This window comes from Hippocampus bargibanti, linkage group LG09 (genome assembly GCF_051943395.1).
Source record: "Hippocampus bargibanti isolate YZ-2025 linkage group LG09, ASM5194339v1, whole genome shotgun sequence".
Classification (NCBI taxonomy): domain Eukaryota; kingdom Metazoa; phylum Chordata; class Actinopteri; order Syngnathiformes; family Syngnathidae; genus Hippocampus; species Hippocampus bargibanti.
In genome coordinates, this window is record NC_142742.1 from 6149906 (window position 1) to 6175625 (window position 25720).

Sequence of the window (25720 nt, forward strand, 5' to 3'; positions counted from 1 at the left end):
TTCCTGAATGAAAAACCGACTGAACAGATTATGCTCGACTTGTGTTCCGCCGTTTGATATGGAACTCACCTGAGCCTTCTTCTGCTTGACAGCGCTGGCTATGGACGGAGCGTCACCCCCGACAACCACCTCCGACACGTCCCCCAATCCGGGTTCTGCTCCATGTTTACCTTCCTTCTTCGATTGGATGTTAAGCAGCTCGGCCATCAGGTCTGCCTCCGCCGCTTCCCCCTGAAGCATGTGACCCAACTCGGTCAACGCCGATGTCTCGTGCGCCTCCATCTTCTCCGTCTCCAACACATCGCCGTGGATCCCGAACTGAGTGGGATCAGGCATGTTTCCCAGAATGTCTGTGACCTTCATGTTCTTTGCCCCTTCGACCAGGCCACCCCCAAACATGGTGCTCCACAAAATATGAAAGAAACCCCAAACCAAGCTGTAGACAAAGTGGAGGAGACCGGCGATGATCATCCAGAAGAAAGAAAAGAAGCCATACACCGTCTCCTTCACGCTCATCCTCCGGAATTTTCTATACTGCCTTTTCATGCTCTTGAAAGTGAGCAACTGGCGAATGTGGCACAGGCTCTTTCTCATGGAGACACAAGCGATGGTAAAGGCAGACGAAGACTCCAATATCACATTCGCCTCTTCTTCCGCCTCTTCCTCCTCCTGCTGGTTCTCCGCCAGGCTCTGTTTATCGTCTTCGTCTCCTTCCAGACGTTCGACCGCATCCGGTTCTGAAATCTGAGATGCCAGTTGCATCTCGAAAATGGTATCTTCGCAGAAATTGACAAACAGTTCCATCTTTTCGCTCTCTCCGCCTTCATTGACAACATCAAAGATGAACTGTCGCTTGGACTCCTTCACCTGAGGTTTCTCCCACTGCATTCGACTGGACTCGCTGATGTCAAAGTAGACTCGTTCGATGCGCTTGGCTCCTCCCATGATCTCGATACGACCCAGGTAGGGTTCAAAGTAGCTGAGGACACTTTGGGCCAGGTCCTGGAAGGTTGAGAGGCGAGCATCGTGAGGCATGTGCTCTGAGAGGTTGGTTAGCAGAACGGCCACGTTAAAGCCGATGTCCTTCGCGGGCTCATGAAATCTTTCCACAAACTGGACGTAGTTGAACATGTCGTTCTCATCCGCCTCGGCGCAAGACAGAAGAAACTCAATCTCCGACTGCGAATACTGCTTCTGGTTCTCCATAGACTTCTGGAAATCCTTCTTGGAGATGAAACCTTTGCTTTCGGCGTCGTAGATCTTGAAGCTATCCGAGGTGGTCAGATCTTTTAACTTGAGGAACATGTCAAAGAACTTGAGGATCATTTCCACATTGCTGGACGATTCCACTAAGGTGTCTACCATTTGTTTACCAATGGTCCCGTTGACAACATTTCCTGCGATGGGATAAGCAAAGAACATCTATGACGCAAATCTGATCAATACGTACATTACATTGCTGCTAAAAGAGATTCCAGAGACTTCACCTTCGAGAAGAGAAAGCATCATGACGATCATGTCCTTCTGCAAGTCCAGTAGCTCCTTTAGAAGTTCAATTTGACTGGAGTCCTGATGAACATTTTTTGATCATCAACATTTTTTTTCTTAAGTCATTCACTCACTGCCTGATCTGCAAAAATGTGTCCACTCGAGTGTCAGGGTTTTTGTCATTTTCAGTCAAATTCCAGGACCCACAGAATATTGAGTTTTAGGACTACAAAAATATTCAATGTCACGTAAGAAATCTTGACCACAGGTGTCAAAGTCAAGGCCCGGGGGCCAAATCCGGCCCGCCACATCCTATTTTTCGGCCGGCGAAAGCAAATAAAACTTCCATGATGCTTGCTAAAATCCTAACCAAAATTTCATATTTTTGGATATAAACCACAATAACAGCCATTATTCTTGACTTCAGATTTGAAAACAAGTTATTCATTAATTTGTTGTGCGCTCTATATGTAATATTTGAAGAAACCATAACTACAATGTGGACCGTGGCATAAAATGACTGACACCCCTGCCTTAGACTCTCTTCTTTCATCAAAAAAAGAGTTAATTCCTAAATCATATGGTTCTGGAGTTATCTGAACTTGAAATGGGGGCCGCTAGACAAAAGGGCTAACGCTGCCCCTTTGTGGAAGGGAAAAACATTGCCACAGGTCTGACCAGCGCTTTATCATCACCTTCAAGAAAACCCAAAATCCGAACACATTCAGCAATGGCTCCACGTCATGTTTTAAATTCTTGAATAAATCCAGGAATGGCAGTAAATGAGTTAATGTCTTAATTGTGAATTGTAAAACACATTTTTTTTTAAATTAAAATAAAACACTGAACGAGAAAATGCTTCCAAATGTCACAACGTTACTGTAATCGACCCAGTTTGGGTCTGGTTAAGGAACTTGTTAGAACTATTTTATATGCACACCCTCAAACATTCAATGTTACTTATTTTCTACTCATTTGTATAACTATACATATACTATATACTTGCCTGCCTACTTCTATCTCACAATGCTATCTTTCTGTTCATCACCTTGATTCCTGCTGATTTTACTACCATCTTCTAACAACGTGAAGAGCCGTGAACCAGAGAAAACGACCCATCACAACTCAACTTCGAAATTGGGAGAGGAGCTGAATAAAAAATTTTGTACCATGAGAAAATCAGAAAACATAAGCATTCATACCTGGGATAACTTCATTTGCATATTTGCAAAAACATGCAGGAAGCCGACAACTGCATCCCACAATCGGCTATGAGCCAAACTCTGTTGGTTGCCTATACAAGGCCCCTATAGAACATACAACACAGTTAGTCGATTGCATTCGGATTTGTCAAAACCGATGTCCTGTTAGAAATCCTGATTATCCCACCTGTATCGATGAGAAGGTTTCTTCAGCCGTCATCTGTACTTTTTGAAGGTGTCGGACGTTTCGCCTCCTATCCAAGAGGCTTCGTCAGCGAACTAAAGTCTGACTGGTCGTATCGGCCCTATTTATATATCCCTAATGTCCAGACATGGCGGCGCCGGACACAGCTATGATAGGTCACTACTCTCAGGTTGGGGGAGCAGAGGACCACTCCCTGTGGCCCCACTGATTGTTCCTACATTCCTGACTGGCCTATTTGCCCCACTCCCACCGGTATCACCTCATCAGCATTACGAATGTTGCCTAACCTGTGTTGCTTAAGCAGGCTATTGTATAAATGATCCAAATTGAACCTCACCCAACTGGCTGAAGAAACCTTCTCATCGATGGACCACTCCTGTACGACTGAGAGCTTACACAGACGTATCCTACCTGTATGTACTCCGTTAATGAGTTGAACACTTGCTTAGCGACTGCGAGCGCTTTGGAGAAATTCCTCTGACCCGCCTCGTCAATGATATCTTTTCCAGAGTAGTACCAGTAGAAATCACTGATGGATTCCTATCAGTAAATAGTAACACACATCAGACAGCGGAAAATAGAAGATGTAATCTTCCGCTTCAGTACCGTATTTTTCGGTGTATAAGGCACAGCAAAAAAAAACATTTTCTTCAAAAGATGACCATGCGCCTTATACGTAGGTGAACCTTATATGTGAAGTAATACTGAGCCATAACAGGTCTCACAACTAATATCAGAAGCCACTGACTCCATTTCGCCCTATAGGAGAAGTAGTGTGTGGTCCATGCTGGGAAAAAACCGTAATCCTGACAGTGTGGAAAAAAATCACTAATGGGTTTCGAAAAGCCGGTCTGCTGTGTGATGGAGAGGACAGCACAAACTTGGGAGTTCCGTTACCTCATGATGAAAATGACACTTAATGCGACAACGAAAGAGTTTTTGTCACTGTTAGTGAGTGCTAACGTATTCCGTGTCTCAGTGCCTTGGTATGTTTTTGTACCCAGACCTGTTAGCAAGTGCTAACGTGTTGCTGCTATGTTACTGCCGTGTCTCAGTGACTTTTACCGGCATGCTTTTTTCAATCAGGCCTCTACCGTAATGCTTGTTGTGTTGCTGCAGCTTCCACACCCTGCTACGAACTGCTGAAGACTGAGAGCGCTGGAGATCTCTGACTGCCCAGACGTCCATAATGTCACCCCTACGGCCTTCTAGGCCATGGGATGAGTGAGTGAGTGAGTGAGTGAGTGAGTGAGTGAGTGAGTGAGTGAGTGAGTGAGTGAGTGAGTGAGTGAGTGAGTGAGTGAGTGAGTGAGTGAACAAGCACTGTTTTGAAAGAAAAGTTAATATATTTTATTAAAACATTGAAAACTTTTTTCTGTGTACCGTCTTTCTTTATAAGAATGCCGTTCATAGACAGGTGTGGTTTATGTATGTACAAAAATATTATATAAATTAATAATAATACATTTTATCTTAATCTTTACAGTCACAGTTACAGTGTACTGGGTGAGGCTTATTATCAGGTGCACTCTTTAGTCCGGAAATTACGGTATTAAGTAACTCTAGCCTCTTCTGTAATGCCTTATAATGTGGTGCGCCTTATATATGGAAAATATTTTAAAATAGGCCATTCATTGCAGGTGTGCCTTATAATCCAGTACGCCTTATATAGGGAAAAAGGTTGTAAATACACCATTTGTTGGGGGTGTGCCTTATAGTCCGCAAAATACGGTAATTATGATATGGTTTATATATTTTAGGAAATGCTCATAGCAGAAGATCAGACCTGAAGTCTCAGCAGGTAATCCACGGTACTAATAATGATGTTAACTGTAGTGGTGTTTCCTGTCTGCGTCCTTAGAAAGTTCTGGAAATCTAACAATCATAAACATGAACATCACAAAGCAATTAATATATATAGTATATAAATAAGATAACATGTTATTATTTGGTGTGTGAACGTACCATTATTGTGTCCCTCGCACAGTAGCTGCAAAAATCGAAAAAGATCCTTTGTGAACTCGTCATTTTGAAGTACTTTGGAACCTGCGGTGACAAGAAACCAAATAAACGGTTGGTGTTTGTGGTCAAAGCGGACCGCAAAAGAACTTCTAACAGAAATAAAACCGAGCAGTGTTGTTTGAACGCCAGAAACCGTGTATTGGTTTGGTGCAAACAAAGCAAATATTTTACTCTCAGTAGACACGGGTTAGTATAATCCAAATGAGGGCAAATCAAAATAACTGACAAGCATTACCTTCTTGTGAAAGAAGAAGGAATGTGGATCACCTGACCAAAGACTGAACAATATACAGAATTGATCAATCAGATGTTAAAATGAGCATGCATGTGTTCCGACTGCTTGGGTTAATGTAATACAAAATAGGGAGATGCTTGAATTGCATTCAGGGTGCAAAGGGGCGAGGGAGGGGGACATCAGAGGAGTCAAACGGGGTGGGAGGGGAGCAATCAAGATGTCAGCATTGCATAGAATATAGAGTAGAATCTAAACCGTGTATTTACCCCGCTCACTCACGTTGACTGCGACCGACGACATAAAAAAATGATCATAGGAACACACAAAGAGCAGACATAAGCAAAGGAGAAAACATTGATTTTCAATCGCAACCATAGGAGAAAATGATAGATGTAACTTCTACGTGCATTGATTTGCAACATAAGCCTGCAATTGATTTTTTTTAATACAGTTTATTCTCTACAGGCAAGGATTAAAAGTGTAATCATCACTTATGCCTGAGTTTGTGAAGTGGGAAATTAACTTTAAAGGACAACCGACGTCTCCGGACAAGTTGTGTCCATAATTTGTAAAATGGCTTTAAATGACTTTTACTGTGCGTATTTTACAAAGATTCCACCTCATATAGCTATATTTTACGTTTTAAGACTCGCACTGAATATTCTGGAAGTCTTGTTTTTGAGTTGGTGACGAGTCCGTACGTGACGTCACTGAAGGAACGCCCCTGAACAAAGAAGAGACACATTGTTGCAGTCCTTCCATCACGTCAATGTATTTTGCTGCACTTGTTTGGTCTGAAAACCTCGTGTTAGTACCAAAAAGCCGCCAGAAGAGGGTGTCCAAGCTCCATATAAGCAATTTATCAGCCTGTGGAAACGGAGGTGGCCACAGGAGGTCGCCATTTTGTGCCTCTTATCTGGTGATCGTTTCTCCCCAATGTTGCCTCATATTCTCCGAATCTGAAGCCATTGTTTTTATTCTCCAAGCAAGACGTCTTGGCGTGACGTCAGGAACTGGGGGCGGGACTTTCTGAAAATGCCCAATTCGCAGCCCAATTTTTTTGCAGATTTTGGACACTAAGTCATTTTTATTGGTGTTTTGCATTTGAATAAAAATATCATACTGCATGTTTTGGGTATTTTAGATGCTATAAAACGTTTTTCTGATGTCAGTTAGGAAACAAAATATTGATGTCGGTTGTCCTTTAATGTTGCAACGTGGATCGTAGTTTGTTTCGATGCGACGTTAGGTACAAATGCACAATCGAATGGGATCCAAAGCAAGACTTATATTGACTACAAACAGGTTATATTATTACAAATTATTGAATTAGTAACGTGATTCAAAAGTAATGTGATTCAATATACTGTATGCAAACCTGTAGTCAAATAGATCCATTATTCCATATTGGGGATGTTTTTAAATGATGTCACGAAATCATTAATTGGCCACAGTAAGACAGGACTTGGACATACAGTAACACAGGTTCACCTGTGTGATGACAATATCAACATGAAACAAAAACAAAAAAAGATGAGATGAAAATGGAATTGTGCCACCTAATAGGAGCAAAAGAGTGTTGTGCCGGTTGGGAGAAAGGAAAACTATGCAAGCCTGACCGACATATTTTGATTTGTGAATCACCTAATGTTGCTGGAAAACATGTAGTTCATTGAATTCTCTTAACATATGGTGAAATCATCCTCTATTTTTTTCATTTCCCCCCTAAATATAATTAATTAACATGTGTATCTGTTGAAGTGACCAGTTATCACGAGTGTACCTGTCATTAACCTGAAATTGGCGAATATTACAAACTGAATATTTTCGTATGGATGTCCCATTTTTTGCTCTTATTCTTCTCTGTCCTACTTCTTCTTTTCCTTTCGGCTTTTCCCTTCAAGGAGTCGCCACAGCAAATCAGTGGCGTCCATCTTTAGAGGTTTGATCCGCATGTTTGTTTTGGGCAAGCTTTTATGTCGGATGCCCTTCCTGACACAACCCTCGGTATTTATCCGGGCTTGGGACCGGCACAAGAAGACATATGTCCTACTAATAGCAAGATTTTGTGAACACCAGAAGGCAGACTTTCCTTTTCAGGCCTGCCGCACAGATCAAATATGAAACTATATACACATAATAGTAGATTGGGGAATAACATATTCGGTTGTGTTGACAAAACATAACTCCAACACAAAGTTCTTATAAACAACAATAAACGTTTCTTTAGCTGAAAATGACGACATGACCATAAATGAAACAAAAAATATTGTTGGTGTTGCTTTTATGACATACTCGATCCTTCTTCTGTAACCATCCCAAGACCTTCTGCTTTGTTTTGCCTCTCGAAAGCATTAAGGTCCAGCACACTAAAAAAGGAAAGATGAAATATTATTGTCTCATATTAGTATAATTCAGTGGTGGGCCGTCCGTGCATGTCACTCCAAGGCTTTTTTTGAGTAGTGCTCCGTCTGAATTACTCCATAGCTGCGAATGTGGTGTGATTTACTACAAGTCCACTAGAGGCTACCATTAGCCAGGAAATCAGGATTCAGATATTTTTATGCCGGCAGAGAAGGCCTTGCAGGACCTGACGGCCCACCACTGATATAGCTTCATATCATGACATTGAAAAAGTGCGAATGGGGAGCATCGGTGTGTTTGGTACCTGCAAGACATCATGAGTCCTGATAAGCTTTTGAAGAAGCCGACATCTCGCTTCTCTTTCAGGTAGTCCAACATTTTCTGCACAAAACAAATACGTTAAGATAATGGTTGATGTCCCCATTTAAATTGTTCCTTTTAAATTTTTTTTTTTTTTTTTACCTGCTGTACCAGAATGTTCCCGCCATTGAGAATCGAGATGCCCAGTTTCAGGGTAAAGGTTACCATAGCATCGAGTCGACCTAATGACCTCACTGTGTAAATTATACGTCATACAATAGCAAACGTGGTGAGTGTATGAAGTTGGATAGGTACCTTTGCTAGCGCCAATCATCTGCAGGACCATCTCTGCAGCTCCACGGTCGTGCAGTCGAGCCTGCTGGTACAACATTTTTTGCTTCTCCATTTCCTTCTCCTAAAAAAAAGGCAAAACATTAACTCATTCGCAGTGCCAGGGTTTTTATCATTGTCACTCGAATTCCAGGACCCACAGAATATTGAATTTTACGACTACATAAACATTCAATGCAGCGTTAGAAACCTTAGACTCTCTTCTTTCATCAGAAAAAGAATTAATTCCTAAGTTATATGGGTCTGGAGTTATATGAGCTTGAAATGAGGGTGGCTATCCAAAATACAATGCAATACATACATATTGGTTTATATAGCACTTTAACAATAGCTGCATCTCTGGAAGCTGGAAAAAAAAATCACTAACATGGAAAAAAAGGGAAATGCTGCCCCCTTGTGAAAGGGAAAAACACTTTATCTGCACCCAAACCAGAAAAAAAAAACCAAACAAATTCGCCAATGGCGATCTATGTCATATTCTCAATTCCCGAATACATTTGTGAATGGGAGTGAAAGAGTTAAGAACGCTCTAAAACAGAGTGACAGAAAAAAAAATAAACGCGCACTGTTGGCTTCACTCGTACCTCAAATGTTTTCTCTCTCTCATCATTCTCCTCTTCACCTTCAGCACAACTCTGAGAGGGGAAAATATCATATCAAACCGCAACATGGTTGCAAAGTCATTCAGACAAGAATGTACCTTTGCCATCATATCTGCATACGCGATATATAAAGGATCATCGTCCAAAGAACTGAAAAAAAAAATTGGACATGGTAAAAGGATGTACAGTCACATATATTGTGTCACATGACGTGTGTCCACCTGCATTCCGTGAGAGCATTGTGGCTGAAATGCAGAATGAGCTGGTGAAGAGGATCGGGTTGCTTTCTGACCTCCTCTTCTTCCTCCTCCTCCATTTTGTGATGTATTTTCTGCACAAGTCAGGAAAATTCATTAGCCAGGAAGACATGAATGTATTTTGAGTATATGATATCGTTTGTACTTTTATACAATAATATTGCCGCCACACAAACATGCCAACTGCTTGACAAGCGGCAAAAAACCTTCAAGCATGTACAACAATGTCACGGGTAAAAAAGGACAAGGAGAGGCACACCTTCCCCCGGGGCAAACGGCCATCGTCACAAAGGCGCCGCCGGAACAAGCTGTTATATCCTGAAACTACTTACTGCAAGATCCTGTACTAGCTTCTCCTCAAAGGAGTACTCCTCCGTTTCTATCCATATTCTCTGATAGGCCAGGAGGAAGAGGTTAATAGAGCGATGCCTAGGAAGGGGGTAAGAGGAAATTAGCCTGGGTTAGATTCAAGCAGAGGAGAGGAGGGTAGTTTGTCAGTTAGTTATGGGTGCTGGTACATCCCACTGGTCATACATACGGTTTCAACCATGATATATTTTAGTAAATTTTAGTCAAAATGATTTCAGAAGCAGCACCGTGGCGAGCATGCCTGCCTTATATTTCAGAGGTTTGAATCTCAGCCTCGAATTTCCATGTCGAGATTGTACGTTTAATTTGTGCTAGCATATTTTTTTTTTATTGGTACTGAGGCCTCCCTCTCAATTTCCACAAAATATAAAACCTGATAATAACCGCTCTCCCTTGAAAGAGTTAATTCGACTCTTAAAATGCCACACAAGTGAAGTGTAATCAGTGGCGGGTCGTGTATGTCACTCCTAGGCCTTAAGTAGTGCTATGTCTGTCTGAATCAATCAGCTGTGAGTGTGGTGTGATATTACATGTGCACTAGAGGACGTCGTTGGCCGAGAAATAACTTGTGACTTGAAGAAATTTAAGAAATACTATCATGAAACTGTTTGAATTTTGACTATGAACATGTGGATTCATGATAACCTCATAAAATAAAAGGAGGAAGGGGAATCTTACCCCCCTCACGCGCCGCTAATCAATGTGAATGTGATATAAAAATGTCGCAGATATAGGAAAGTTGGTTATCTAGCTAGCTACGTAGATGGCTATTTAGCTAGCTAGCTACCTAGCTGGCTAGCTACCAGGCTGGTTACGTCTGTGTAAGCTCTCAGTCGTACAGGAGTGGTCCATCGATGAGAAGGTTTCTTCAGCCGTCATCTGTACAAAAGTGAAGGTTTCGGACGTTTCGCCTCCTATCCAAGAGGCTTCGTCAGCGAACTAAAGTCTGACTGATCGTATCGGCCCTATTTATATATCCCTAATGTCCAGACATGGTGGCGCCGGACACAGCTATGATAGGTCCCTACTCTCAGGTTGGGGGGGCAGGGGAACCCCTCCCTGTGGCCCCACTGATTGTTCCTACATTCCTGACTAACGACTGGCCTATTACCCCCACTCCCCCCGGTATCACCTCATCAGCATAACGACCCTCATCAGCATTGCGAAAGTTGCCTAACCTGTTTTGCCTAAGCAGGCTATTGTATGAACGATCCAAATTGAACCTCACCCCACCAGACCGGTTTAATGAAGGATTTTGTTGTTTTATAAGAATCGCTTCTTTTACCCCCCTTTCAAACCATCTATGTTCTTTCGCTAAGAACATAGGCTGGTTATTTAGCTAGTTAGCTGGCCACTTAGCTAGCCAGCTACCTATCTGGCTATTTAGCTAGCTAGCTACCTAGCTGGCTATCTATTAGCTATCTGGCTGTTGACCTATCTATCAAGCTGGCTATCTAGCTATAGCTATCAGTCTATTAGTTCTCTATTAGCTATCTATTAGCTATTTATTTGAGTTACTTCCGGGTTGAGTGAACACTGGCGCACGTGGCTGCCGCTACTCACCCACAGAAAAACTTATTATGTGACTGAAAAGTGACCTTGAGAGTTTTGAAAGCCGCTTATAAATAAAATGTTTTATTATTATTAAAATTGCAATATAATTTGCTATTTTTGCTAACTTCGGAGCTGTCCAACCTTAATGATGTCCATATATTCTGAAAAGTCCATCTTGAAAATGGCTTTAACAGTACATCTGCAACAACCACTCGGAACTTATCTCGTTCGTAATGTGGGGAGCGTCTCTGTTCTCTCGCAGATACCGAGGGAGTAGACACGCGTCTACCTCGAGAAGAGAATTTACTAAATACTATATGGAACAACCTGCCTGCAGGCAAGCGGGTTGTCGCAACTGAGAACATATGGAAGGTGGGCCAACCTCCTACTCGAACCGCATAATTGTTTTCCTCCTACTGTAGTTTGCTTCCTGTAATTGAGTTACAGACCAGCGGGGCATGAAATTGCTAATGTCCCTTTTTTGTATTTCTTGAAAACATCTGCGGGCCAGACGTTTTTTCCGACAAACATAGACGGGGAGCTTGCGCATATTAATCCACCTGTGATTAGATTTGTATGCTTGCAATACCTTGGAAGATTATAAAGTGGAGCCATTCGGAAACAGGCAACGACTGCTCTTTTCCGCTGCTTGGACAGCAACTTTTGCCAGACGCATTTCTTGGATCTCAGTGGTTGCTCCACCTGGCAGGAGGGAAGAAAAAAATTGCGCTCAACATGCAATAGGGATCACTTCAAGTGTTTGTAATAATGTTGATGCTGTTGAGAACGGAATTGTGACAGAGTTAAAGGACAACCGACGTCTCTGGACAAGTTGAGTCCATAATTTGTAAAATGGCTTCAAATGACTTCTACTCAGCGTATTTTACAAAGATTCCACCGCATATTTTACGTTTTAAGACTCGCGCGGTAGTCTTGTTTTTGAGTTGGTGACGAGTCCGTATGTGACGTCACTGAAGGAACGCCCCTGACCAAAAAAAGGGCACATTGTAGCAGTCCTTGCATCACGTCAATATATTATGCTGTACTTGTTTGATCTGAAAACGTCATGTTGCACCAAAAACAGCCAGAAGAGGGCGACCAAGCTCCATGTAAGGAATTAATCAACTTGTGGAACTACAACAACTATTTACTCCCAACACCTCCAGACAATGTGGGAAAGAAAACAAACGTTCTACCTGTTCCAAGTTGAAAACGGCAGCGGAGATCCTCTGAATACGGTCCACCACCCTGTCAGGATCAGGTGGCCCATCGCCTCGTACCATGATATCTTTGTAAAGGTTTAACTGCCACCTCACAGCGGGGTCCTCCGACTAGCATGTCAAACAGATAGAGTAAATGTAAAGTGGAATAGACAATATGGAGTAAATAAAGGCTCCAAGACCTCCAAGAGTGGTCAACACCCGTAGATAAAGAGATTGAATTTCAAAGCATAGGATCGAATGACTATACAGACGCTCCCCAACTTATGAACGAGATATGTTCCGAACAGTCGTTCGTAAGTTGAATTTGTTCGTAAGTTAGTTCAGTGCTATACTTTTTATGGAATGTATGTTTAAGGCTTGTATAAGTAACCTGGTTTGAACTGAAAAATGTTTCATAAAATACATGCTCTATAAAGATACAATACGTAAGAACTCAGTACGTTAAGACCTTGATACAAATTTTTTAAAAAGCAGCATTGTGTAGTATTACGTCACGGCTTCCTCTACAGGAGCTCGTAATCGTGTTTGAGTTTCCGTCCTATTTTGTTTATGCATTTTTCCGATCGTGGTTTGTGTATTTTTGTCCCCGAAACTTACGGAGGAGGAGATGGGCATCTTACTTTCTGCTCATCTCCGTTACTATTTACTTTTTTGTGACTCCTGTGAACGGTATACCACTCGCGATCCCATTGTTTACAGTCGAGACCAGTTACTAGCATGGCGAGCTAATAGCGGGCTAGCAGCCGCCAAATCAGACAACCCCGACGAACTGAAAAGGAGAAAACAGGGCTGTCAAGCTGGAAAGGAGGAGAAGATACCGACATGTCCTCGACGTGCGTCATTATGTGCAATGTGAGATCGCTCCCGAACTAGACGAAGGAGCTAGCGGCGCTAACGCAACATCAGACGTGAGTACCGTTTGCTGCTCCTCATGGATACACGGCTGTCGGTGATCACTCTGTCCGCATGTACAAGTTGGAGGGCTTCTAACTTATCCTGTGACTGTAAAGTGTCCTTGACAGTTTTGAAAGGGGCTTAGAAATTAAATGTATTATTATTATTATTATTATTATTATTATTATTATTATTATTACGTGCGGACAGGAATGCAGGGAGCGGTAAGAAGAAAGGAGGGGGAATGGTTGTGTTTGTGAATGACAAATGGTGCAATCCTGGGCCCATCACCATCAAAGAGAAACTTTGCACTCGGGACATTGAACATTTTTCGACAAAAATGTTTGTATGTACCGTTGTTCGTAACATGAATGTTTGTAAGTAGGGGAGTGTTTGTACTATGCACGTATATTACACCCAGGAATCGACTCTCACCTTTTCTCTGAGGTGAAGATTTTGCCGAATGTGATCTTTGACCTCGTCATCGGTGTCTCTCTGGAAAAACGAATCAAATTTAAGTTTGATAAAAGCTGCGTACTTGTCAGATGAGCGTGGTTTCGTCTGACCAGTAGATAGCGCGTCTTAGCCAAAGAGATGAGTTCCTGGTCGCCCGGAGTGCACATGTTGAGACCGATTGGAAGCATCTTCTTGAGCGCGGCCACGATCAGCGATGTCTGGATGGAGTAGAACTCACCGCGCCTTTTCTTATGTTTACGCTCCTGGTCTTGTCCGCCAGACTGAAAAGATACAATATTCAAAACAAATGTCACCTTACAAAATTAACAGCAAATCAGAAATGTATTCTTAAATATTATTTGGTATTTATTTATTTTTTTTTGGTTTCCTTTCTTTCCTTTCCTCTTCCTTTCATAACTTTGTTGCTTCCGGGTTGAGTGAACGCTGATGCGTCTGGCTGCCGCTGCTCATCCGCATAAAAAAAAATAAATCCTGTGACTGTAAAGTGTCCTTGAGAGTTTTGAAAGGCACTTAGAAATTAAATGTATTATTATTATTACAAATATAAAATGCATTTAGGAATGTATTTAAAGAATTATTTCCCCTGTATATCACCAGTCAGTTTATACACTGTTTTATCTTTTTTTAGGTGTGTTTTTGAGTTGGATTAAAATAAAAAAACGCTCGTTCACAGCAGTTTAGTTTTTTCTCAGCTCTGACACAATCTATGAACTCACACATATTAATTTATAATTGGTAACAAAAAATGGTGTCTATTTTCATAAGCAACAAGTATGGCTGAAGCACGGACATGGAAAAAAAGGGAAATGCTGATTCTTTGTTGAAAAGAAAAATAACATGGCCAGAGGCGCTTTATCGGCAACCAAGCATAAAAAAACAAAACCTGAACAAATTCAGGATTGGCACCTTACATCACGCTTTTCAATTCCCAAATAAATCCGTGAATGGCAGTGAATGAGTTAAAAAATGTGAATTTTACATAAGTTATCCGACTATTTTTGAGCAGTATACCACCATATTTTTTTTGTCTTGGCAGGTCATCATTTTTTTAATGTATTTTTAGTTAAAATTTAAAAGCAATTAATTTTAATGGTCAGTTTTGTTTTTTCATTATTTTTCAGTAAATTTAGCTTTTTAACTGTCATTTTTCTTGAATTATTTTCTTTAAGTTATTCTTCTTTCATCAATAGAGTGACACAAACGTTTCCACACGTTTCCGTGTGTGTTTGTGTTCACGCTGACATAAACAAACACACACGCATAATACATCTCACAAAGATATACACTTGAGGCAACTATACACCCAAATACGGCACACCACACTCTATCAAACAAAAGCACATTTGCCTACAAAGGGTCTGGATATCATTATTTCACCTCCAAATACAATTGTAAAAACAATAAAAAGAAAATTCACGAGACCACAACATTAATAAAAGTAGAAGACACAAATAATATAGGAGACACGATATAAAAGACTTCATTGTGAATTACAAGGCACAGAGGCACAATGCGGCATTGTTTTTTTTCCCAGCTTATGAGCCAATAAGCTGTAAACATGCTCTGCATTACTCTACCTTTTCCTTAAAGGACTGTATGAGACAGAAAGAAAGACAGGAAGGGAGAAAGACAGGAAGATAGCGGATAAGGATGGCAGTTAACAGAGGCACACAATCACCATTTGTGTGCAGTGTTACGAATAAATCCTTCCGAAGCATTCAACGACAACAACATACAGAAATATTTGTTCCTGATGGAAATATACAGAAATATTTGTTCATGATGGATGACTGTTAGTCGCATACAAACGTAACAACTCACACACATTTACGCACCTCATTTTCTGGACGATAAGGGTCACCTTGAATTTACTCAAAAGCCGAAAGTGCGCCTTATAATCCAATGCAAATATACTGTATACAGGTACGCATACGTATATGATGTAAAAAAAAAAAAATCAATATTCAGATTCGTTGGACATCGTATTTTAAATGTTTTATTTTTTATTTTTACTGCTGCAGTGGTTGTGAAAGCGCTATATACCATATTTTCCGGTGTATAAGGTACACCGGAGTGTAAGGCGTACCCCCAATGAATGGTGTATTTTCAAACTTGTTCCATATATAAGGTACACCGGGGTATAAAGCACACCTTCAATGAATGAAAAAAAATTTTCCAAATATAATATATAAAGATATAAATGTTTTCCAAATATAAGGTACACCACATTATAAGGCGCTACAGTAGAGGTTGTTACACACTACTTCTTCTACAAGAGAAGAAATGGAGTCGGTGGCTGCTGACCTGTTGTGGCTCAGTATTACTTCACATATAAGGCGCACCAGCATATACGGCACAGGGTCCTCTTTTGAAAAAAAAAAAAAATCAAGGCTTTTGGGTGCGCCTTATACACTGGAAAATAGGGTAAATAAAGCTGTATTGCATTGTATTGTATTCCATTAGCGTAGCTCCATCTAGTGGTTGCATATCGAAACCCCATACACTATAGCACCTTCTATTCAATGCACCTTATAATGAAGTACGCATATGAAACCAGTTTTGAAATCTCCTATTGATTGAAGATGCGCCTTATACTCCGAAGCGCCTTATAATGCGGAAGATATGGTACCTTTAGAATGTTCTATGTTGCTGGAATTTCTTCTTTGAGAAGACATTGGAGATAATATTGATAAAATAATAAAAAAGGGCCACTGTTCCGAATAGTTTAGATAGACCTCAGCAATCAATGCATGATAGAAACGCAGGGAGAAATATGACGTTCTGGAATATCGTATTGTAACCAGAAATTGACAATCATTTGATCGAATCACGACATGCAGGGTGAAATATGTCACGAATATGTTGTTGATAATGTTCATGTATCTGTATAGAAATATATACTTTATATATACAGTAAAGTCTCGTTATATCGATATCGGTTGTATCGATAGTACTGCTTATTACGATACTATTTTTATGAACACAAGGAGAAAATTTACATGCCGCAGGATCGGATATATCGATAGTCCGGTTATATCGATATTTTTTCCGACTCCCAAGAATATCGATATAACGAGACTTTACTGTATTTTTTTTAATGTATTTTATTTATTGCATTGTATTTGTGATTGTATTTTATTTATTATAGTACCTATGCTTGTCTGTGACTGTAAAGTGTCCTTGAGAGCATTGAAAGGCGCTTAAAATGTAATGTATTATTATTATTATTATAAGCGACACCTAACAAAGACCCTAATTTTACTATCACAAGATTAAATATAGAAATTTGCCTTTGCTATGATGCATGAAATGTCATTTTTACTTTATATATTGAACAACTACGAAATGAACTTGTTTACTATATTGCAATATATTGAGATGCATCTGCTGGTTTGTATTCTAAATGCTGACCAACAAAGTCATTTCGAAAACGACTCAATGTGATAACTAATCCGTTATATAGGCGTGTCGTGCCTAATCGATTAACTGACCTTTGCCATCTTTGATTTATTGTCGCCGGTCAAGAAGGAAAGGTTGTTGATTTCATTCTGGACCACAAAGTTCTGCTCCTCTCGCTTGAAATGCTGTGACGAATTAAAGGCCAGTCAATGGTGACATATTTGTGGACATATTCAGTTGCAAATGTGTCGATCTTACATGTGATTTGCACCATAGAATAAAAATTTCAGCAACCATCTTGAAGAGCTCATTTGAGTCAGCATCTGGTTCTTTTAGCCATCGGGACCTGCAGCAGAGGGATATTATGACTCTGATCTTGTCTACCTGAAGATCTCCATCATCGCCAACTAACCTGTTGTTGTCCACGTAACGTATGAGCATGGGGTAAAAGGCATAAAGATCCCTGCAGAGGACAGCAAACTCATCCAGGATGAGCAGTTCGGCCTCCTGCGTGTCTCCCTTGTTGTCCGCCTTCAGCAGCTCCTCCTCGGCCACGACTTTCACTGTCTTCTTCTTCAGCTTCTCCAGCGTAGGCAGGAAGTGGCTTTTTAGGAGGGCAGTGCGAGCTTTGCTGATAATGGGCTGTACATATACTGGACAAAAAGAGGGAAAACAGCTCAACATTACTTTATTTTCCGGTGTATAAGGCGCACTCAAAAGCCTTGATTTACTTCAAAGATGACCTTCAAAAGAAGAAGCGCGAGTAATTAAAACTGAAAATATAGCTATATGCCGTGGAATCTTTGTAAAATACGCTCATCGTAGAAGTCATTTGAAGTGATTTTACAAATTACCGACACAACTTCTCTGGAGGTGTCGCTTGTCCTTTACGTGTGTTCAAGTTGGCGAACAAATCATAAGATCTCATTGATAAGAGTCATTGTGCCTCAATGCCTTGTACAAACCTGCGATCCTTTTCATCCACGAGGCCTCATCAATGCCCAGGTTGCTGTTCAGGATTTTCAGGATGTTGCCCAGAATGAGACTTAGGTGCTCTGAGGTGACGGTTGAACAACACGTGCTGCCGCCACCGGCTGGCTGGTTCTCGGGCCCCTTCTCCCACCAGTAGGACAGGTAGTTACAGAGCATAGGCAAGACCACTTCAATCACATGGGGCATCTCCGTGTACCGAGCTCCAGATTCCGCCATATCGTCGATGTCCTTTATGAGCCCGTCGAGACGTGGCATCCCGGGACACATTTGTTCAACAGAGTCCGGAATGCCGAGGACTAAAGAGATCCGTGTGGATTAGACATGAATGCTTTTTGAAATGTTTTTTGTTGAGAATAACTAGAGATTTGGGCGACTTACTGGCTCGTTCACGGCAACTCTTGGTGGTAAAGACAGAGAAGGGGTTATACATGTTGAGCGTCGGCTCCAAGAAAGCCACCGGCATAGCCCCTGCCAAGGTAGCCAGACACTGACCGAGAGCTGGAAGCTGTCTGTGGAGACGCAGAGAAGCTTTGTGTCTGTCAGGATATGGATTTAAAATGAACTTCAGGATTTATGGAAATGAATCATGTGGATACCTTTCTACATAGATGTTTTTCCCGGTCCCCAGAGCGTAGAGGCTGGTTAGGATCCGATAGCAGGACACTTGGACATCATCCACTGGAACAGGAACGGAGAAGACGGTCATGTTCTGCTCAGCTTTGTTTAGTTTTTTTGTTTGTTTATTTTTGACTAGTTTGATGTTCGTATGTTTGGACTCTTGTCATTTTGTTTTGTGGATTTTCAGTTTCCAATTTTTTTTTCTTTCCCTGGGGTTGATGACAAGGTTTCTTCAGCCGTCATCTGTACTTCTTTGAAGGTGTCGCACGTTTCGCTTCTTATCCAAGAGGCTTCGTCAGCGAACTAAAGTCTTACTGGTAGTATCGGTCCAATATATGTCCCTACTGTCCAGACATGGTGGTGCCGGACACTGCTATGATAGGTCCTTGCTCGCAGGTTGGGGGTAGCAGAGGACTATTCCCAGAGGCTACCCTGATTACTTCTATTGTCCTGACAGATTACTTCTATTGTCCGGCCTGATTATGGCGTCTACGACTGGACTGATTGCCCCATTTGCTCTGGTATCACCTCAGCAGCATAATTAAGCCTATGTTGCCTAAGAGGTCTGTTGGAGGAACGATCCAAATTGAACCTCACCCCACCATGGTGATTTAGTGAAGGGTGTTTCTGTTTTATGAAAATAACTTCTTTTACTCCCCTTTCAAACCATCTCTTTTCTTTCACTAAGATTTTAACATCATTGTTGTCAAATGAGTGGTTGCTAGCTTTTAGGCGCATATGTACTGCAGATTGACGCCCACTAGTATTATGCCTGCGATGTTGATAGTCTTTTTTGAGAATTTGTTTCGTCTCCCCAATGTATTGCTCTTTACAATTTTCATTTTTATAATGTTTTGAATAAACTACATTACTTTGTTTTTCATTTGGTAGCCTGCCTTAAAGTGTTTATCGGTTTGCTTATCGGTTTTTCAGAAACGCCTGCAATGTAAGGTACTGATACTCCTCTACTTTTAGTATCTTCAGAATTTTTGGTTTCATTCCCTAATCTTTTCTTGTGACATTTGTTAAAAGACCACAGTTTGTGACTGCTCTCCTGACATGTTTTGACTCATTTTGTCTACCTTCGACGCTTGTTGGTATTAGTTGGTATTCTCAAAATGTAACCAGCATCCAATTTCCCTGCATATTAACTCATGCATGATCATATATCAGCTGTGGGAACTTACAAAGCAGGTCTATGCCAAAGTGGTGTTGCGTGATGTGTTCAAACAGAGCGGTAAGGATGGGGAGCAGAGCCACTGTGGTGTAGTTGATATTCTGCGACACGCCTTTCATCTGCGAGCGCGAATGAGTGAACTTCCCCAGTTTGAGGTTCTCAAACGTCCTCTCCAGGTCCTCTGCGGCATTCTCAAAGAAGGTCCTGAGCCCGACTCTCACCATTTCAGAGCCTGACTTCATCACAGTCCTGCCAGAGTAAAAAAAAAAAACAACGGTTCAACACTCTATAATATTGAGTCATAAACAACGACATGAGTCTTGGCATATGAAGCACAGCACTTCTCGATATTAACGTTCATGAAACATGAGTCATCCGGCTCACTGCCTCTCGCACGGAAACATTACAGATTAATTCAATAAATGACAACAAATATTTACGATAACCCTTTGGGGTAAGGCTCATCATATTATCAGGTTACAATGTGCATGTAAGGCTTAAATCCATGGTGACTTGGCTGACGTCCGAGTTCAAAACAATACCGTGATACCTCAGCTTACGAACTTATTTGGTTCCCAGAAAGTGTGTGTAAGGCAAAAACTTCATCTTCCAAACATTGATTTCTCATAAGAAACCATTAAAATGAGAATAATCCGTTCCCAGGTCCCCATAAAACATAATTTTTGACTAAATAAGCCTTAAAACTACACAAAATATACCTTCTTTTATGTATAATAAATGTGCTATTGTATTGTAATTAAAGAAATAAACTTTACTATATAATAAAGTTGTTTTATTTACCATTGTGATGGTTGTTGATGTAGTTGGCTCTTGATGATATCCGAGTGATGTTGTCGTGCTTTCTCGGTGATAATACCCTCACACACTGTCCTCTGCTAGCTGCTTTTCGTTAATCCAAATCAATAGAAGTTTTTCAACCTCTTCTAATGCCTGAGACCGTTGCTTAGACAACACACTCACCCTTAATTGCTTCCTTGTTCTTAAAGATGGGAGCAATGGTCGACTTAGCGTACTGGTAATGGGACTTTAAGTCACACAAATGAACACTTCGTTCATGTTTTTCGATGATCTCCTTCTGCTCGACCGTAATTTTCTTTTGTGTCCTCTTTGGCTTAACACTAGCGTGTGGTGGGGTCTTTTTCGGTCCAATAATATAGCAAACGTATCCTCGATAACAAACCACATCCGCACTCAAAGAAAGGGGGTGACGAAAACTAGTCCGCCAGCCACCGTGACGCTCCGTGTCGTTTGGTTCGTCCGCCGATAACTAGTTTGAGACTATATGCTCGCGAATTTAATGTCAGTCTAAAAGTTTGTAAGCTAAAGCATTCATAAACTGAGGTATCACTGCATATGCAAAGCATTCATATGATTACTCACCTATTTTCATCATTTCATCATTCATAACATAGTTAAATGAATAACAAGGCCTTGATGTGTCCCGGTAGAAAGGAGAAATGAAAGGCGAGACACAATATGGCCTTGGTTATGTGTGAGCTGCATTAACGAGCTGCGTATCGTAAGCCTTGGGCATCATATGCTGCATTCAACGGCTTTGCTTAATTAAATGCTCTTTACGAATAACATTGCCTCCCGCAAGACACTCCAACAAAAAGATTTTCATGACAACTACGTTTTAATAAAGATACAACAAGATACAAATGAAGCCATATATATTCCTTGTACACAATGCCTTTGTTTAGACTTCTGTAATACGACTCCGTCCAGCCACTTTCTGAACTGCTTCTCCTCCACGCAGACACGGGAAGAATCAAATCATTTATCTCTGAACTGTGAAGAGAACATGCTAACCAGGCGACCACCACATCATTCCTTATCGGACATATATTACCATATGTTCTGGATCTGGACTATAAGATGCAACCCCAATGAATGGTGTATTTTTTAACCTTTTCCATATATAAGGCGCACCGGATTATAAGGCGCTAGAGTAGAGACCGGGGTTACTTTTTATATATCCCAGCATGAACCGTGCACTAGTTTTCCACAGGGGTAAATTGAGCTCAATATCACCATATTTTCTATTGCCATATTTTCCAGTGTATAAGGTGCACCCAAAAGCCTTCATTTTCTTCAAAAGATGACCATGTGCCTTATACACAGGTCCGCCTTATATGTGAAGTCTCGCAACTACTGTCAGCAGCCACGACTCGGTTTTGCCCTGTTGAACAAGTTGTGCGTAACCCCAGCCTCTACGAGCCCCTTATAATGTGGTGTGCCTTATATTAGGAAAACATTTATATTTTCATTTATTTGGAAATCTTTTGTTATTCATTGAAGGTGTGTTTTATACTCCGGTGCGCCTTATATGTGGGAACATTTTGAAAACACCATTCATTGGGGGTGCGCCTTATATTCCGGTGCACCTTATACACCAAAAAATATGGTACTTCACACATAAGGCGCACTGGCGTATAAGGCGCAGGGTCATCTTTTGAAGAAAATGAAGACATTTGGGTGGCTTTATAGTCTGGAAAATACAGTATATGCTGTCACGTTTACACACACACACCTGGTATCCAGCGTGTGGGCCAGGATGTGCAAACAGCTCACCATCGTGGTCGAGTCACTTCCTGGGAGATAGCAAGCAGGCAGAAAGAATCATCAGGATGAGAAAAAAAAAGAAAAATGACACATTTTCATATTGCCACAACAATGCAAAAAAAGAAAACAGGGAAAATAGGGAAGTAAAATTGGGGGGAAAAAGTCTTGATTTACACACACACATGTACACATACGCATTTTCATGTTGTCTGGGGACCACTTTTTCGGACCTCATCACTTACGGGGACGACCCTTTCCAAATGACTTACAGCTCTAAAAAAATTCAGACATGCACACGGTGGCTTTGTCAGCTTATACACACGTTCAAATATAAGACTTTATGAAGTCATGTTTGGACCGTGTCGTTTGAAGACTTAAAAAAAAAACGATTTTACATGCGTAGGAATAAATTTCAATACAGGTAACATCTGACTTATGACTGGCTCGACTTACGACCACCCATACTTACAACCACGACCTCCAGAGCCTATTTTAAAAATGTTAATTATACGTCTGGCACCGCAACGCTCTAGTAGGCCGGCAATGCAGACGACAATTTTGGCTAGCCAGCATCTCACTCTCGCAGAGCAATTGACCGTCTGATGGCACCAGAGGGAGGAGTTTGCGAGTCAGCCTCCGAGTCTCTATTCAACATTTTGAATGGATTTTGACTTCCAACCATTTTGACTTACGACCGTTTGGTCGGAACGGAAGTCAGTCGTAAGTCGGATGTTACCTGTATATTTCAAAATTTCATAGGCACCGTCAGAGCAGCTTCTGTCACGTTTTTTTATGTTTTCATTTTGGGGACAAGGTCTTTTGTCCCTATATGTCAAATGGTGTCCAGGACCTGACTGTTTAAACAGGTTTGATCCCCACAACCATGCAGAAATAAGAGCACACATAAACACACACACGCACACACATACACACACACACACACATACAATTTACACAGAGAAGGAAGAAGCAGCTTACCAAATAGAGAAATCCTATGCCTGACAAGAGCTGCCAGTTTACAAAACAAGCTGGAGATGTGACAGATAGAAAAGGGAAGACATTGAAAAGGGTAAAATGAGTCAACAGCCAAAGGAAAAGACCAACAATCAAATTTGTTGTCATGCAATGACGGTTCCTCTCATGCTATGCACAAGAGTAAATTGTCCATGCAGGGCAATGTGGCGGTGACCTGGTGACCATTTCTTTCTCCTTGTTCGAGGCATAGCCGCTGCTGCTCAGGTTCTGGTTGGGTGATGACAGAAAGTAGAGGGAGTGATTCTTGAAGTATTGGTCAATGAGTGGAAGAAGAACCTGGGGAGGGGGAACGAAGGTCATAGATTGACAAATCACAGATGTTTATACATCGTATATGCGCGCATGGCAATCTTACTTTGGCAAAAAATTTGATTTCTTGCTCATGGGGTGATCTGTCCGGTTTGCCACTGGCAGCCATGGCCTCTGGATCAAATCAGTTTTGGCATTAGAACTGAATAGAACATTGACACTGATCTAGTCGTGACATCATCATAATCATACCAAGGTGAGAGATGAACTCCTGGGCGGAGTCAACATACTTGAGCAGTTTCTTCAAGAACCTGTACGCAAACCTTTTCTCCATCGAGGAGGAGTCCTGCTCCGAGTCCCTTAGACCTCTGGAAGACAATTCATTACATCATTTTTCTCGAGGAACGCGCATGGATCAGCGTTTGTGTCCACCTCGTAATACTGTAGCCGCTGATTTGCAGGAAACGGAAGAGATCCTGAGCCTTCTCTCGATCACGAGCCTTCTCCTTCGCTGTCAGCGTCTCATAGGGCACCAGCAAATGGTGCGTGCCGCCAACTAAAAGCACAGTTTCTGATCAACCGTTAGAAGTCATGCGTGTATTGGAAGGCGAAAACACTTAAATGGAATCACCTTTACTTCCAAGGTCACTCCTTTTTCTTTTGACCCAGATGTTATGGTAATTTTCAGCCACCACGTCCACCATCCCCTTGGAGCAAAGACAAAACAGAAGGTTCTCAATACTGCTTAACCTTCAGTCAAGTGTGTGTGCGTGTGTATGTGCATTGCAGTGGCAAGCCGTGCATTTCAAACCTCGACCGTCAGTAGTGCCACGGCTGAATCGATCCGACCTTTAATAAATATTTTATGACCAAACAACCTTGATTGCAGATACAGCGACTCATTTAAAAAGTGTGTTGTGATTTACTCTAAGTCCACTAAGGGCTACCGTTAGCCAAGAAAGAAGGCCTGCGAGAAGGCATTGGTGTTGCCATCTTGGAATCTGATTGGTTAAAGCAATACAATGATCAATACTTATTCTATGCTGCCGGGCCTGCACAACTGATTGTGAAGGCGTCCAGGTAGATTTCTGACCCTGGTAAAAATAATGGCTGACATTTACTTGGTTAACTCATTCACTGCCATTCCCGAATTTACTTGGGAATTGAAAATATGACGGAGAGCCTCATTCACAAATTTGTTCGGGTTTTGTTTTTTCATGCTTGGGTGCCGATAAAGCGCTGGCCATGGTCTCTGGCAAAGTTATTTTCTTTTCCACAAGGGGGCAGCATTTCCTTTTTTTCCATGTTAGCGCTTTGTTCCAGCTTCAGCTGTTGATAAAGCGCTATAAAAACCAGTAAGTTTGTATTGCATTGTATTTTGGACATCCACCCTCATTTCAAGCTTAAATAACTCCAGGCCCATATCATTTATGAATGAACTCTTTCTTTCTGATGAAAGAAGAGAGTCGAGGGTTTCTTGTGCTGCATTGAATGTTTATGCAGTCCTTAAACTCAATATTATGTGGGTCCTGAAATTTGAGTGACAATGACAAAAACCCTGGCACTGGAGTGGACACATTTTTGCACATCGTCTGGCAGTGAATGAGTTAAATGCTTAAATACGAAAACACATATCTGGAAGCAATGAAAGAAAGCTGAAAGACAATTTGGAATTATTTCATAAAAATGGACATGGACAAAATATAATTAACATCAGTTCAGATATTTTTAGGCCAGCAGAGAAGGCCTTGCAGGCCTTGACTGTCCACCACTCGTGTATTGTAATCATTTTGTTTGTCTTTTGCTCTTTAAAAGAAAAAAAGGGAAATTATTGTGTGGTCACTCACTTGTAGCTCTCTGGAAAGAATCACATTGCTTGTATCTTTTGGCCCTGGATTATAGCCATTTGCCTGAAATGTGAAAAGAATATGGAGGCATTGGAGAAATTATTAATACTACTACTACTACTGATAATAATAATAATAATAATAAATTTCATTTATAAGCGCCTTTCAAAACTCGCAAGGTCACTTTACAGACAGGGTTTTTCTGTGGGTGAGCAGCGGCAGCCACACGCGCAGCGTTCACTCAACGCGGAACTAACTCGAATAGAAAGCTAG

The 25720-nt window shown here is 41.3% G+C and overlaps 1 protein-coding gene across 5 annotated transcripts in view; it reads right to left on the reverse strand.

Moving 5' to 3' along the window:
- The window catches only part of LOC148893451 (ryanodine receptor 3), a 102104-nt gene that overhangs the window by 10926 nt on the left and 65458 nt on the right, over positions 1-25720 (reverse strand). For 2 of the 5 annotated variants that reach the window (XM_089005057.1, XM_089005053.1), the window contains 35 exons: positions 25448-25510; positions 24232-24307; positions 24033-24156; positions 23853-23968; positions 23707-23774; positions 23506-23627; positions 23295-23344; positions 22285-22345; positions 19741-19979; positions 18532-18613; positions 18314-18444; positions 17908-18231; positions 17355-17595; positions 17201-17288; positions 17035-17127; positions 15121-15135; positions 13633-13803; positions 13502-13561; positions 12146-12280; positions 11539-11651; positions 9359-9455; positions 8991-9100; positions 8868-8919; positions 8752-8802; positions 8132-8231; positions 7979-8058; positions 7821-7897; positions 7448-7521; positions 5419-5436; positions 4861-4941; positions 4682-4770; positions 3307-3435; positions 2691-2795; positions 1488-1569; positions 70-1397 (listed from right to left, as the gene is read on the reverse strand). In XM_089005057.1, coding sequence (XP_088861183.1) covers positions 70-1397; positions 1488-1569; positions 2691-2795; positions 3307-3435; positions 4682-4770; positions 4861-4941; positions 5419-5436; positions 7448-7521; positions 7821-7897; positions 7979-8058; positions 8132-8231; positions 8752-8802; positions 8868-8919; positions 8991-9100; positions 9359-9455; positions 11539-11651; positions 12146-12280; positions 13502-13561; positions 13633-13803; positions 15121-15135; positions 17035-17127; positions 17201-17288; positions 17355-17595; positions 17908-18231; positions 18314-18444; positions 18532-18613; positions 19741-19979; positions 22285-22345; positions 23295-23344; positions 23506-23627; positions 23707-23774; positions 23853-23968; positions 24033-24156; positions 24232-24307; positions 25448-25510 — 4845 coding nt within the window. Of the gene's footprint in view, positions 1-69; positions 1398-1487; positions 1570-2690; positions 2796-3306; positions 3436-4681; positions 4771-4860; positions 4942-5418; positions 5437-7447; positions 7522-7820; positions 7898-7978; positions 8071-8131; positions 8232-8751; positions 8803-8867; positions 8920-8990; positions 9101-9358; positions 9456-11538; positions 11652-12145; positions 12281-13501; positions 13562-13632; positions 13804-15120; positions 15136-17034; positions 17128-17200; positions 17289-17354; positions 17596-17907; positions 18232-18313; positions 18445-18531; positions 18614-19740; positions 19980-22284; positions 22346-23294; positions 23345-23505; positions 23628-23706; positions 23775-23852; positions 23969-24032; positions 24157-24231; positions 24308-25447; positions 25511-25720 lie in introns of all 5 variants that reach the window. The other 3 variants (XM_089005052.1, XM_089005056.1, XM_089005054.1) reach the window with 3 other exon arrangements.